The sequence below is a fragment of the Anastrepha obliqua genome, chromosome 4, assembly GCF_027943255.1.
Source record: "Anastrepha obliqua isolate idAnaObli1 chromosome 4, idAnaObli1_1.0, whole genome shotgun sequence".
NCBI lineage: Eukaryota > Metazoa > Arthropoda > Insecta > Diptera > Tephritidae > Anastrepha > Anastrepha obliqua.
The window spans coordinates 65,966,878-65,979,124 of record NC_072895.1 but is presented as its reverse complement, the minus strand read 5'-3'; the positions used below and the strand labels follow the sequence as shown (position 1 = coordinate 65,979,124).

Below are 12,247 nucleotides of genomic sequence, written 5' to 3'. Positions count from 1 at the left end.
AGACGATAGGGTTGGCTATGGAGTATTTTTGAAGGAATTAGGACTGGAACTATCCGTTCGACTACCAGACTACTGCAGCGTCTATCAGGCAGAGGCTCTAGCTATTCAAGAAGTGGCTACATATTTAAATACGCATGCCGTAACAAAAACGACCATAAATATATTCTCGAATAGCCAGGCGGCCATTAAATCAAAGAATGCGGCTATACTAAGATTAAAGGTTGCACAGGAATGCCGGGCAGCCCTAAATGATATTAGCGTTGTATTCAAGGTCAGCCTTATTTGGATTCCGATGCACAGGGATATTGAGGAAAACTGCAAAGCCGATAAGCTAGTCAGGAAAGGTACTGCTCTACAACTGCTCAGTAACAAAAGTATTATTGGGATACTTACGGCCACGAGCAAACTAATAATAAAAAACAACATTATCTAAGAGGCCAATGGGTCATGGAGAAATGACGATACGTGTATAGCAGCTAGGCTACTATGAGCGCAAATAAACAAGAAAAAAAAACAAAGGAATTGCTTAGTCTCTCAAGGGATGATATCTCGGAGGTCGTGGCTTGTGTCACCAGTCATGGCCTATTTGGCAGGCATTTTTTCCGACTACGAATTTTTTCCCATGAATATTAGAAACTATACAGATGAGGAAGAAACAGTTGAGCACTTCCTTTGCAGTTGTCCAGACTTAGCTAAAATCACAGCAGGTTGACTAGGTAAACACTTTTTCAATTCTCTTACAGAACTGTCTGGTGTGGGGATTAGATCAATCTTCTGCGCTTCAAGGCTTCCGTGTCGCACAGTGGTATCATAACGGATCTGTAAGGTCTAAGTCAGTTGGTTGTATGGACCGACTACCACCATAACCTAACCTCACCCAATCATCAAACCAAAATCAAATTGACCCGAATAAAGAGTCCTCAGCACATTTTGGTTACGCTCCGAAAAAATTAAAAGCGACAAATTGTGTGTAAAAGCACCGAGCACGATCGGTGTATCCGCCTTTAGAGTATGATTCTTTACTCTACATAATGTGAAGATTTCACACAAATAAATGTCTAGCTAAGTCCGGTATTGTTTGCGCCTCTGAAGGCAGATGATGTGGTCAGTCTCCGTAAATTCAGACTTGGTTAGTGTTAGTTTAAAGTTTACCCGATTGGACCTGAGGGCAGCTTGTCTAATTGATAAGATTGCTATGTTTCGGTTCTGCCAGTTGAGCCTTATATTGGACCCCGCCCGTCTTTCTATTACTTTGATTTCAGTCTTAAATATGGACATCTATTTTCCAGGGTTCTAGAGTATCTTATCCTTGGTCCAAGTACAAGCATCCTTTTTATTTACTGACCCATTCCAAATTATCAACATCGTGTAACCATTTTGAAGCAGTCTGAGGGCTGGCTAACCCCATACGGCCAATTTGTCTGTCACTTATTTCTGCCTTTCCGCCGACATAGTCTACAAGACAGGCCAAAGCTCATAACTTTGTAAGCTTGCAAATACCTCGACTTAGGCTATATATATTTCACCAACTACTTTCTTATTAGCAGGATGTATTCTACTTCCTTTTATACCTATATTATTGTCATAGAGTGGGTATACTAAATATTTAAAACAAATTTTTGCAAATTTAGTCCTTTGAAACTTTTAAGTCCTCTCAAAAATTAAATTAATGAGAAAATGAAAAACTAAGCATGCAGCATTACCATATAAAATGAAACTTAGCTGACGCACATACGAAATTGAAATAACTTTTACTGTCGCATGGTGTGGAGATTTCATTAAAATCGAGATGAAGCTGCTAGAGGAGGCGGGTTTCTCTGCACTCATGTCCACAGATGTTGTTTTTTTTTATATTAAAGGCCAAATTACCTCTCTTCTGTTCTGATAAAGAAAATAATCGATTTAAGCTACAACCTTGGAACTCTTCTCTCATCTTTTCGAATTTTCCTGGCATGCAATTACCATATCGGCAATCCAAAAAAAAAAATCGAAAAGAGCATTTTAGAAATCCACTTAATTAATTCAGAAATATTTTGGTGGCTTAAATAGTCAATTAAATGCAAATAAGCTAATGCTGTTGCCAAAAATTTGCTCAGCGTCATCAACAGCAGCGTCGATATGCACGTTTGCGCTAGACACATTCATGCCAATTTTCGCGAATCTGTGTTCCAGTGTGTGGCGTGCGCGTGAATCGATGTGCGCTTATACCAGTTGGTGTGTGAGTTCAAGGTCCTGTGCGAGAACGAATTATCCTTGAACTTGTAGCATGCAAAGGACAGCAAACACCGATAGTACACCATAATATTACTGATAGTAGTCGAGTACTACTATTTTGAGAAAAATTGGCAGGAATTCTTCGTATTTTGTTTTTTGTTTCTTGTTTTTTATAGCCCAAGTAAAATCAAAAATTATTGCTTGTTGGTGGCCCTAGGGATTTTATTGTTGAGCTGATAGAAATGCGTCACATAGCCGAAGGGTGCAGCATGCACCACTCCGTTACCGAGGTGGCTAACATGATTACGTCAATCCGCACACGAAAATAAAACTTCATGTTTGATTCATGAACTTGTTTTATTTTTATTATTTTAGTACTTATGCTAGTATATCGGTATTCTTATACAGAAATGTTTCGCATGATGCACACAACTAACACTAATCTGCTATGCACCAAGAGCCTTCAGGCATATTGGCTTTTTACAAGCTCGAAACTTTTAGTTTGAAGTGGATGAAATTTCAAAAAGCTTTAATGGAATTAATAGTGGTATTACACCTGGGTCGTTTATTCGCTAACCGTTAGTTGGTAGTTTTTTATTTGTATTTTATTTTTATAAAATTAAAATACCAAGTAATAAAGTTTCAGTCGGGCAAGGTTGATAATAAAGGGTTTTCCAATAATAGGTGTTATTTTGAATAGTCCGCTATTTCGGTAGGTGTCACTTTTGAAGCTGCCATTTTGGATATTTGACAAGTAGAAGCTATGTCATTAATAAAAATGGAACGGCACACGCTTAACCAACGCATTGAAATGAATAAAATTGACTATAAAAATGGTGAAAATTTGGTAGAGACGGTTCGTAAAACTCGAATTTTTTTGGATCATAGTGAAGCACCTTGTCGGACGGCAATACAGAAATTGGTGAAAAAATTCGAGGTGTTGGGATAAGTTAGTGATGCGAAGAATATGCACGTCGCTGAAGAACAGCGGAAAATATTGCTGTTGTAGCCGAAAGTGTTGAAGAAAACCCAGGTTTGTCCATTCCTCGTCGTTCTTTGGAATTAGGCTTTCCACAAACGTAATTACACCGTATTTTGCATAAAGATTTGGGTCTTAAGGCTTATAAAGTCCAGTTAACACAAGAACTCAAGCCGGCCGATAATTAACAAAATCTTGTCTTTGCTGATTGGGTCGTTGAAATGCATGAAAATGATCCGGAATTCTATCGAAAAATCATCTTGAGTGATGAGGCCCATTTCCATCTCGGTGGCTTCATCAATAAGCAAAATTGTCGGATCTGGGACTCAGAAAATCCAAAAGATATTGTTGAAAAGCCTCTAAAGCCACGTTGAGGATGTCTGACTGTTTGGTGCAGTTTGTGGTCCGGCGGAGTCATTGGACTTTACTTTTTCGAAAATGAAGCTGGAGCAACACTTACGGTGAATGGATTGCGCTATCGAGAGATGGTTAACGATTTTTTATGGCCGGAATTGGATGGTATTGATCTGTACAACGTTTATTTTCAACAAGACGGTACTACGTGCCACACAATCAACGAAACCATTGATCTTTTACGGGAATAACACGTCTTATTGGATACACTAAGCAAGAACTCATTCATTACAATATTTTTGACTGCTTCCATTTTGACTTCGGATTCTGAGTTCTTTTAGACTGCAAAATCTCTTTTATTAAGACTAATTGAAAAGTTGGAACAATTTATTTGTTTCTTATTTAATTTTGATAATTTCTTTTATGAAAACATGGTCCATTCTCCTACAAAACCCATATAAACCGAAGTGAAAATTTGTGCAAATTAAAGGGAAGACATTTTTATAAAAATTTTGAACTTTTAATTAGAGTTAAAAAAAAATTATATGTTCTACATATATGTATGTAGGTATATTTAATTGGCACATGTACCCTTTATGGGTGTTTCGCCGAGCTTATTCTCCTATTTGTGGCGTGCGTCTTGATGTTGTTTAACAAAAGGAGGGACCTTCGTTTTCAAGCCGACTCCGAACGGCAGATATTTTTTATGAGAAGCTTTCTCATGGCAGAAATACACTCAGAGGTTTGAATTGCCTGCCGAGGGGCGACCGCTATTAGAAAAACTTTTTCGTCGCTCTGGTGTTTCATGCACGGAAAGGAAATTGAGGGAGATGAAGGCCAATGAACGACGGAAGTAAGCTATGTACCATATGTCAAAAATTGTTTCCCATAAATTTTTAACCCGACATTGTTTCGTAGTCCAACGCTTTTGTCTTGGGAGCTTAGAGTGCGATGTCATCGGCGTAGTCAAGGTCGTCTAAATGCTCTATACTGATAGGATTCCAGAGAACTTCTCTGCCTGAGCTGGTATCGAGAGCATTGTTTAGAATGTCGTTGACTGTTAAAAATATAAGAGGGGATACTTTACACCCTTGTTTGACGCCAGCCATACGTTCAATAGGCACGGAGAAAGCACCGTCGTGTAGCACTCGGCATTTGAATTTCAAGTATTGGGCTTAAATAATGCTAGAGATTCCCCGTCGCTTCTCGACGTCCACAAAGACCACATGAAGGGGCTCCTGCAATTCATTTATTTGCTCTGCAATGATTCGGATAACAGCTATTTGGTCCATACATGATTTCCCTGGTATGCGATTTTAAATTACTTTGCATTGGACTTTAAAAGCTACACAAAGTAGCGTGACACCGCTCCAATTGTCCCATTCAGTTGGGGCTCCTTTGTTTTGGACTCTCATAGGTATCCCCTGTATCCAGTCATCTGACAGTGTTTCCAACTTCCATATAGACTGAAAAAGGGAGGGGAACAGGATTTGTGCTGATGTTTTGGGTTTCACTTTTAGCATCTATGCTTTTTATAGCGCCTAAAATGCCGAGACAACTAAACTTAATTTTGGGTCGTAAATTACGGAGCTGCATTCCGTCAGTTGGTGGGAAGAAAATTTACCGAAAAATAAAAAAAATTAAATATAACTATTTTTCAAAGTAACGAATGTAAAACATTGCAAAAATACAAAATACAAAGAATCAAAATACAAAAATTTGATAAAAATGGATAAAAAAGTGTCCAAAATTGGAAAAAAGACTGTACTTTGAAAATAGATGACCTCCATGAAAATGTAGTTTTGAAATAAAAATCATAATAACACTATGTGGGAAATTTTTTCTGGGTATTAGACCAAACTAATCATTTAAAGTCATAAGTCAGTTTTTCGAGGGCATGAGGCTAACTTCGACAAACGGGGATATTAATTTTTTAATTAAAAACTTACTTTCTGGGCTTGGTCCAAGATCCAGGCGAGTGCTGTGCAGTGTAATAATAGCGAAAACTTATTCAATGTCACAGATGGTTCAGATTTTTTCGAATGACTATCCTTTCTTGTTCTGTTTGATTACACACAGAGTGAAATAGTTTTATCATGCGAGTAGTCATTACTCTGAAATAAACATACCAAATTTGTGAAAATTGCGGCAAGCGTCATCTAGTGACATTGTCTGATTTTATTATACACTGAACACCTGATTCTACCAAATTTACTGAGAACCGAGTAGTGGCCAGGATGAGGTCTTCAGCTATAGTGAAAAACGAAATTGAGCGAGTTGAAATCGTCCAATCAGCTGTTTGTTCGGACGACAACGAAGCAACATTAGAAAATACTGTAACTATTTTTTTTATATATCACCAACACAATTTACTTAAAAAAAAGGTTGTAATGACCCCGGTTATGTTAGCAAATGAGCTATTCTTTAAAATTCGCTCCGATCCGGTCGACCGTCTGATATTGGCCTCACCTCGTACATTTTTTCTGAATTCTCTTGAGAGAAAGTAGCGCAATGCCTTGAGCATGGTTATAGCTCACGAGAGAGAGAATAATAAGCTGGCGCCTATCTAGGTACCCTTACATTGCTCTCAGCGAATTTGGCAATATCACCTAATTTTCTATATTTCAAGAGAATTTTCGAAGTGTACACGTGAGCGGAAAGATGGCAGTATTAAGCAGAACATTATTGAGGAACTTATATATTAGATTTGTTCAAAAACCAGCCATCATTAGAAAAATAAGAGCGATAAATATAAGGACAAAAATGTGAAATTAAAATCAAATTTTATTAGAAAATATAAAGAGTAGAAAAAACGCTAATATGGAAAGTGTGAAAAACAAATAAATTTTAATGCGAAACGATCCTCGTCTGTGACCTGCTTTATTTCAGTGTGACATTACTTTGTCTTTTTCTTCTTCTTCTCCTTCCGGCAGCCAAATATCTCTCTCACAAAGGATGTGTTGCCTAGTTTTGGATATAAAAAAAAACAGTGAAATGCTAATTTCAAGAAAAAAAGTTGGTTATTTAATTATTTATAGAACTTTGTATGCGTGTCAAATTGTTTTACTGTGTGGGTTTTTTTTAAATAAATGTGTAATGATTATGACTGTATTGTAATAACAGAGTTTTAAACATCTATTAATGCATTTAAAACTTACGTTAAGAGGTTATGTAACAAAATAAGGTAGTCATTTTTCAGAAAGGTCGTCATGGTTTACCATGAATACACCTCTATGGCTTTAATTCGTATTCTGTAAATTCAAAGGCTTTTTAAAATTTATAAAAAGGTTTTAAATGTTACGAAGCGCTGAGAGAAAAAGATGAAATATTCTTCCACAATCGCAAACAGTTTTGGCAGCTTCAAATTGAAAAAAGAAACTAACAGCAAACTTCAAAATGATCGTTTTTGGGGATACAAATGCACTAAATTGATTGCGAAGAGCAAAGGTTTAGCAGCACTGCACAACTAGACTAGAGTGACGTCATACGCTCTCTGATGGACGCACTCTTGTTTCTGTATTGTTGATTATAGCCTGCAAGCAGTGTTCCATATGTTTTCATAGCATTTGCTATCTCACTTCATAAGTTGCTTGAGAGTTGCACACGTGCGCTAATAAGCGTGAGGAAAAATAGCCAAATAGTGCGCTCGCTGTTGGGAATTGCATAAAATGAGCAATTAGCACAGCTGCTTTCAACTAAACACAAATAACCGAATGCTCATCAAAATTTTATGAGCAAACGCTAAAAATTCACTTCTACTTTAGCTGAACTTTCAACGATTTCATTACTGCTATTTGTTCATCGTCGAATTCATCAGCAATATTACAATTTTACCGTCCCGACAGCTCTCTTTGGGCTAGTTTTTGTTCTTGTTCTACTCCATAATAATAATAAAAATTTGTGCTTCCTTCGAAAACGCTAGCGGGAAAGTTTTATTTTTGCAATTTTTGTCGTTTTCTCCTTTATTTATATAATATGCTCGTACATACTCGTACATACTCGGATATGCATAATATATTTTTTCTTTCATCTTGCAGCACAATTCGAGCGACGGCGGCTGAAGCGGCGGGAATTCCAGTGATGGCAGCAAATGATGGAACGGTGGTGAAAAACGAACGTAAATATGTTGGACATGCGAGGCACGTTGCAGATGCGCCAACGCTGGCGTATAATGAGGCAGCTGTGGCTGAGCAGAGTAGCGTGAGCCATGTAGCAAAAAGGCTGCGTCGTGATATTGCCTCCTCGCCGGCGTCAATGCATGGTAAGTGAGTGGAACGAAATGCAAAGGGGGTGTGGTTGTGGAGATAAATGTGATAAAATGCAGAAAGTATTTGGATAGTGCGAATACCCAGGGGTAACGAAGGCATTGGTAATGGCGTACAATGCAAATGAAAAATGTTTATTTATTTTCTTCTCTCTTACTTCAGTTGCATTTGCTTCTACACTTTCACGGCTATGCTTATTTACCTGTAGTATTCGTGCTGTTTATAAATTTTTATTATCTTTGTTGGTTTGCTTTTTTTATTTTTGCCGCGCACTAGAAAAATTATTACACTCTTTATTAATAATCATGCAACCAGAGGTAGCAATTGCGCTTCGGCTGCTATAACGAGTCACTTGGCTATTACTTTTTTCATATTTATTATTTATTATAGTCACATCCCTTGTGGCTGATATTTGCAAATGACCAACAGCTAACTTTTTTGTGCTTTCGTTGACTTGTGTGCAGCACTGTGACGTTGAAACAATTTCTGTGGTGGCGACAGTAGCAGCGACCAAATTAAATTGTCTCCAATGCATTTAATTTTTTGTTTGTGCAAATGATTTGTCCGTTAACCGTTGCTCGCCGAAGGCAATAATCTTTTATTATGCAGTGCACATACTTTTCATATGTTCACGCACCTCATACAGGTTGGCTGAAAAGTATTGAAAATGACACCTATTAAAGAGTAGAGCAATCAGAATTTATTTTTTATTTATTATTTATTTATTTACTAGCTGCACTGGGACATGCCTCGCTGTGGCTTGGCCTGTTTTATTATTATTATTATGTTGGGAATAGAGTACTAACCCAAAGATATGATGTGCCTCCTTCCAGGATTGCGCAAATGTTTTTTAATTCAACCTCTGTGCGGAACTTTTGTATGAACTCTAAATCCTTGGACTTCTATGTGACGTCCATTATTAGATGATTACCCAGTATTACTTTGCATTTTTGTATGGGCGCAGGGCGTGTTCAAGAATGGGTCTTGCAATTTTGCTCTCTACTGTGCAAAACTTACAGCTTTCCCAGTTTTTAAAGTTTTCTGAAAACTCCCGTGACAATTCTTAAATTGTTCTGCAAGGTTGCCCTTGAAATCGTTAAGCCGTAATCAGTTGTAATATCCCAAAAATGCTTTGGAACGTTTCAAACCTAGTATAAGTCCTAATATGGTTCTCTAGGACATTCTTCCTCTTCTTTTGAAAGGGTATGTAGTAACCCCTGTAAATATGTATGACAGGGCAAAGGTTTATACAGCGTAGCTTTAGTGAGCTGCAAACTTTCAGAGTATATTCCACGTGTTGCGAGATACTAAAGAGGATTTATGAACCCAACTAGAAATATCAAGTGAACTCAAGTTTAGGATGCCATGTTCTGCTTTCACTAGCAAGTACTGCATCGTATACTTTCAAAACTGGACTTTTGTATCAATCTTATAATGGCATGACTTATTTACTGAGATCGCATTACATATTTCTTACTGCAAAGTTCATGGCTTGCTAGTCTGCAATTTCACCACCGCCAACGTCTTCATAAGTTCACCATAATTCAAACATGCTTTAGATATCAGTTACTTGTGCGTTTTCTTTATTTTCACCAGCAATCCACTTGATCTCAAAACCTTTGGTCAGACGTTGAATTGTTTGCGTTTTAGAATTTTTAGACATTTTTTTTTATTGAGAACCATTTGAAGCTTTTTTTAGTCACGTATTTCGAACTCTCTTTTCCATCTTCGAATAATTCGTTTCACTGCTTCCCTCTGGTAGCAATCTTACACAGAATGACTTCGTAAGCAGCGTGTTCACGTTTTGCGGCTATGTGGTATATCCCTCCGTACTGGTGATTTTTTCGGGCGCGTCATTTCTTTAGCGGGGGAATGCAGGGATATACAAATTTGATCCCGTTATTCGCAGAAGTTGTTTTTTTGTGCGTGGTATTTTATTCTCAAAGAGCAGGGACGAGGCTCGAGTGACGAATCCGTCTGATGATTGCAACTTTGTGATCCAAACTTTTTGCTAAAAACGAGGAAGGATCCTTTCGATAAACGTAACATGCGCGCTGTGGTTTCAAATTTTTCCACCAGTATGTATGTGTGGCTTACAATAAAATTCAGTACTACTTTTTCTTGCGTCTTCGTTTGATATATTTTCTTCTGTGATAAGTGAGCTTAGCATAAAGCTTTAAGATTGTCATGCAAATTGTTTAATATGCCACTCTATCATAAAAAGTGCTGCCATTTTTAAGCTAAATAAAATTTTTATAATGCAATTTGTTTGTTCTGTGGACTTTTTTTAAATGCTTTTTTTGTGTGTTTTTTGTAGACAAATTATATATTATGAATCTTGCATTATAGATAAAATTAATCAACCGATCACTGTAAGGAAAAAATACTTGATTTACTTTGTTATAGGTGTATTTTTTTAAGTACATTATACATTTTTATAATTTTCTTTTACATTTTTTTTGAGCTTCGTTATCTTTTTTTAATTTTTCATAAAAATTTTTTAGTAGTAAAGAACTGTACTTATTTGATTTGGTTACAATTACAAAATACAATTTTTTTTAAATCAAAGACGGCATACTGCAATTGGCGATTATGCCTAAACAACTAAAACCCGAACAGCAGACAATTGAAAAATAAGCAAACGCAAAGAAACACCAATAAAAATAACAGCCTGTAGCAAAATTTTTCCAATAGCGGCAGCATTGTTTTCGGTCGCAGCAATTTCACTTCTATTAAATTTCTTCTGCAACAACAAGAAATGCAATGTCAAAAGCTCTACACAATCGCTGAAAGGAAGAACAAAATAACAAAGGAAATGCCAGGCAAAGTAAGAGTCTTTAGAGTAGCAAAAATAGAGCTACAACATGTTCGTATAAAACACGTAAAAGTTAATGTAGTATCGGTATAAATGCAAAGATACCGTTGGGGAATTGTGTCCACCTATGTATATAGTCGCCGTTGTTGAATGGTTTGGTGCGTGACTACCATTCGGTAGTGGCTGGGTATGAAACCTCGTGCATGAAACACCGAAATGGTAGACACCTCAAAAACCCACTGGAAGCACAAACACCAAAATTATAGAAACAATTTTTTCTAAAAGTGGTCACCTCTCAGCAGACAATGACACATCCCCGAGTGCATTTCTAGCATGAAAAAGCTGCTCATAACAAGCATTTAGTCTTCGAAAGCAGCATAAAACTATAAGTCCCTTCGTTTCTTGAAAAATATCAATACGCACATACCAAACAGGAGGAGGAGTTCGGCTAAGGGTGCGCGCGTAATACAAAACTTGTTCTACACAAAAAACGGCGCAGCTTTCTTTCCCTTAGACATTACGTGTTCGTAGCGGCATACAATTATAGAGGGCGACTACATATACATATATATTATGTAAAATAAGGGCATTCTCCTACTAAAACCATATTAATCCAACTTTCAAACTTTTGTAAAATAAAAAAAATCAACCAATTTTTCTGAAAATCTCAAACTTTTTAATTCGAATTTTTACGAAAAAAAGAGTACGACAAAGAGCACACATTGCGCTCATTTTTTAAATTTGTTTGTGCTGAAAGTGCTGGGTGTTCTCTCCGTGTAACGAAAGCAAACAAACTAAAATCAGAGTTAGCAAAAAACCAAAACAAATCAACACGATATGTTCATATTTTTATAATTTAATGGGCTATAATACTGCGCTGAAAAAAGAATTTCTCTAAACATTCTCATTAAAAAGTTTAAATTGATTTAGGTAAACCTTAAACAGAAATTTAAGTTTGAGTTGTATTTTCTCATGTTAAATTTTTTGTTAAAAGTTTTGGATTTTGATGTATGATGTTTTTGTTATATAAAAAATTACATAAAGAACTTTATTTTTATAAAAAATAAGCGAAGAAAACGTCGTATAAAAAATGTAGCGAATATTGTAAAAAGGTAAAGTGACTTAATTATGTCAGCGTAAGTGTAATACATGGAGGATAGTTTCATGCGTAGAAGTCCACGGAACGGGGGAAAGTTATTGATCGCCATTCACTTGGGAGTGTTCAGGACGATTCTTCTGCATACGGTTCAAGCAGCTCACGACGTCCCACGTATCCGCTGGGTAGCTTCCGAACACCCGGTCGGGAGTGAGCTAACGTGAGAAGGCGAAGCATTCAGGATAGCTGGTTGTGCGCTGGGTTCGGAGATAAAGGATGTGATTTGAGGGCATGCACCTGGAATGTCCGGTCCCTTAATGGGGAAGGTGCCTCTGCCCGGCTGGTCGATGTCCTCGGGAGAGTAAAGGCTGCCATCACTGCCATCCAAGAGATGCGATGGACGGGGCAAGGCAAGAAAACCATAGGACCTTGCGACGTCTACTACAGCTGCCATGTAAAAGAGTGCAAATTCGGTGTCGGATTTGTTGTGGGAGAAAGACTTCGTCGCCAAGTACTGTCGTTCA

The 12,247-nt window shown here is 37.2% G+C and overlaps 1 protein-coding gene across 6 annotated transcripts in view; it reads left to right on the top strand.

Moving 5' to 3' along the window:
• Positions 1–12,247, top strand: part of LOC129244667 (uncharacterized) — a 141,386-nt gene that overhangs the window by 39,049 nt on the left and 90,090 nt on the right. For all 6 annotated transcript variants that reach the window (XM_054882435.1, XM_054882434.1, XM_054882433.1 and 3 more), the window contains one exon: positions 7,585–7,808. In XM_054882435.1, coding sequence (XP_054738410.1) covers positions 7,585–7,808 — 224 coding nt within the window. The remainder of the gene's footprint in view (positions 1–7,584; positions 7,809–12,247) is intronic.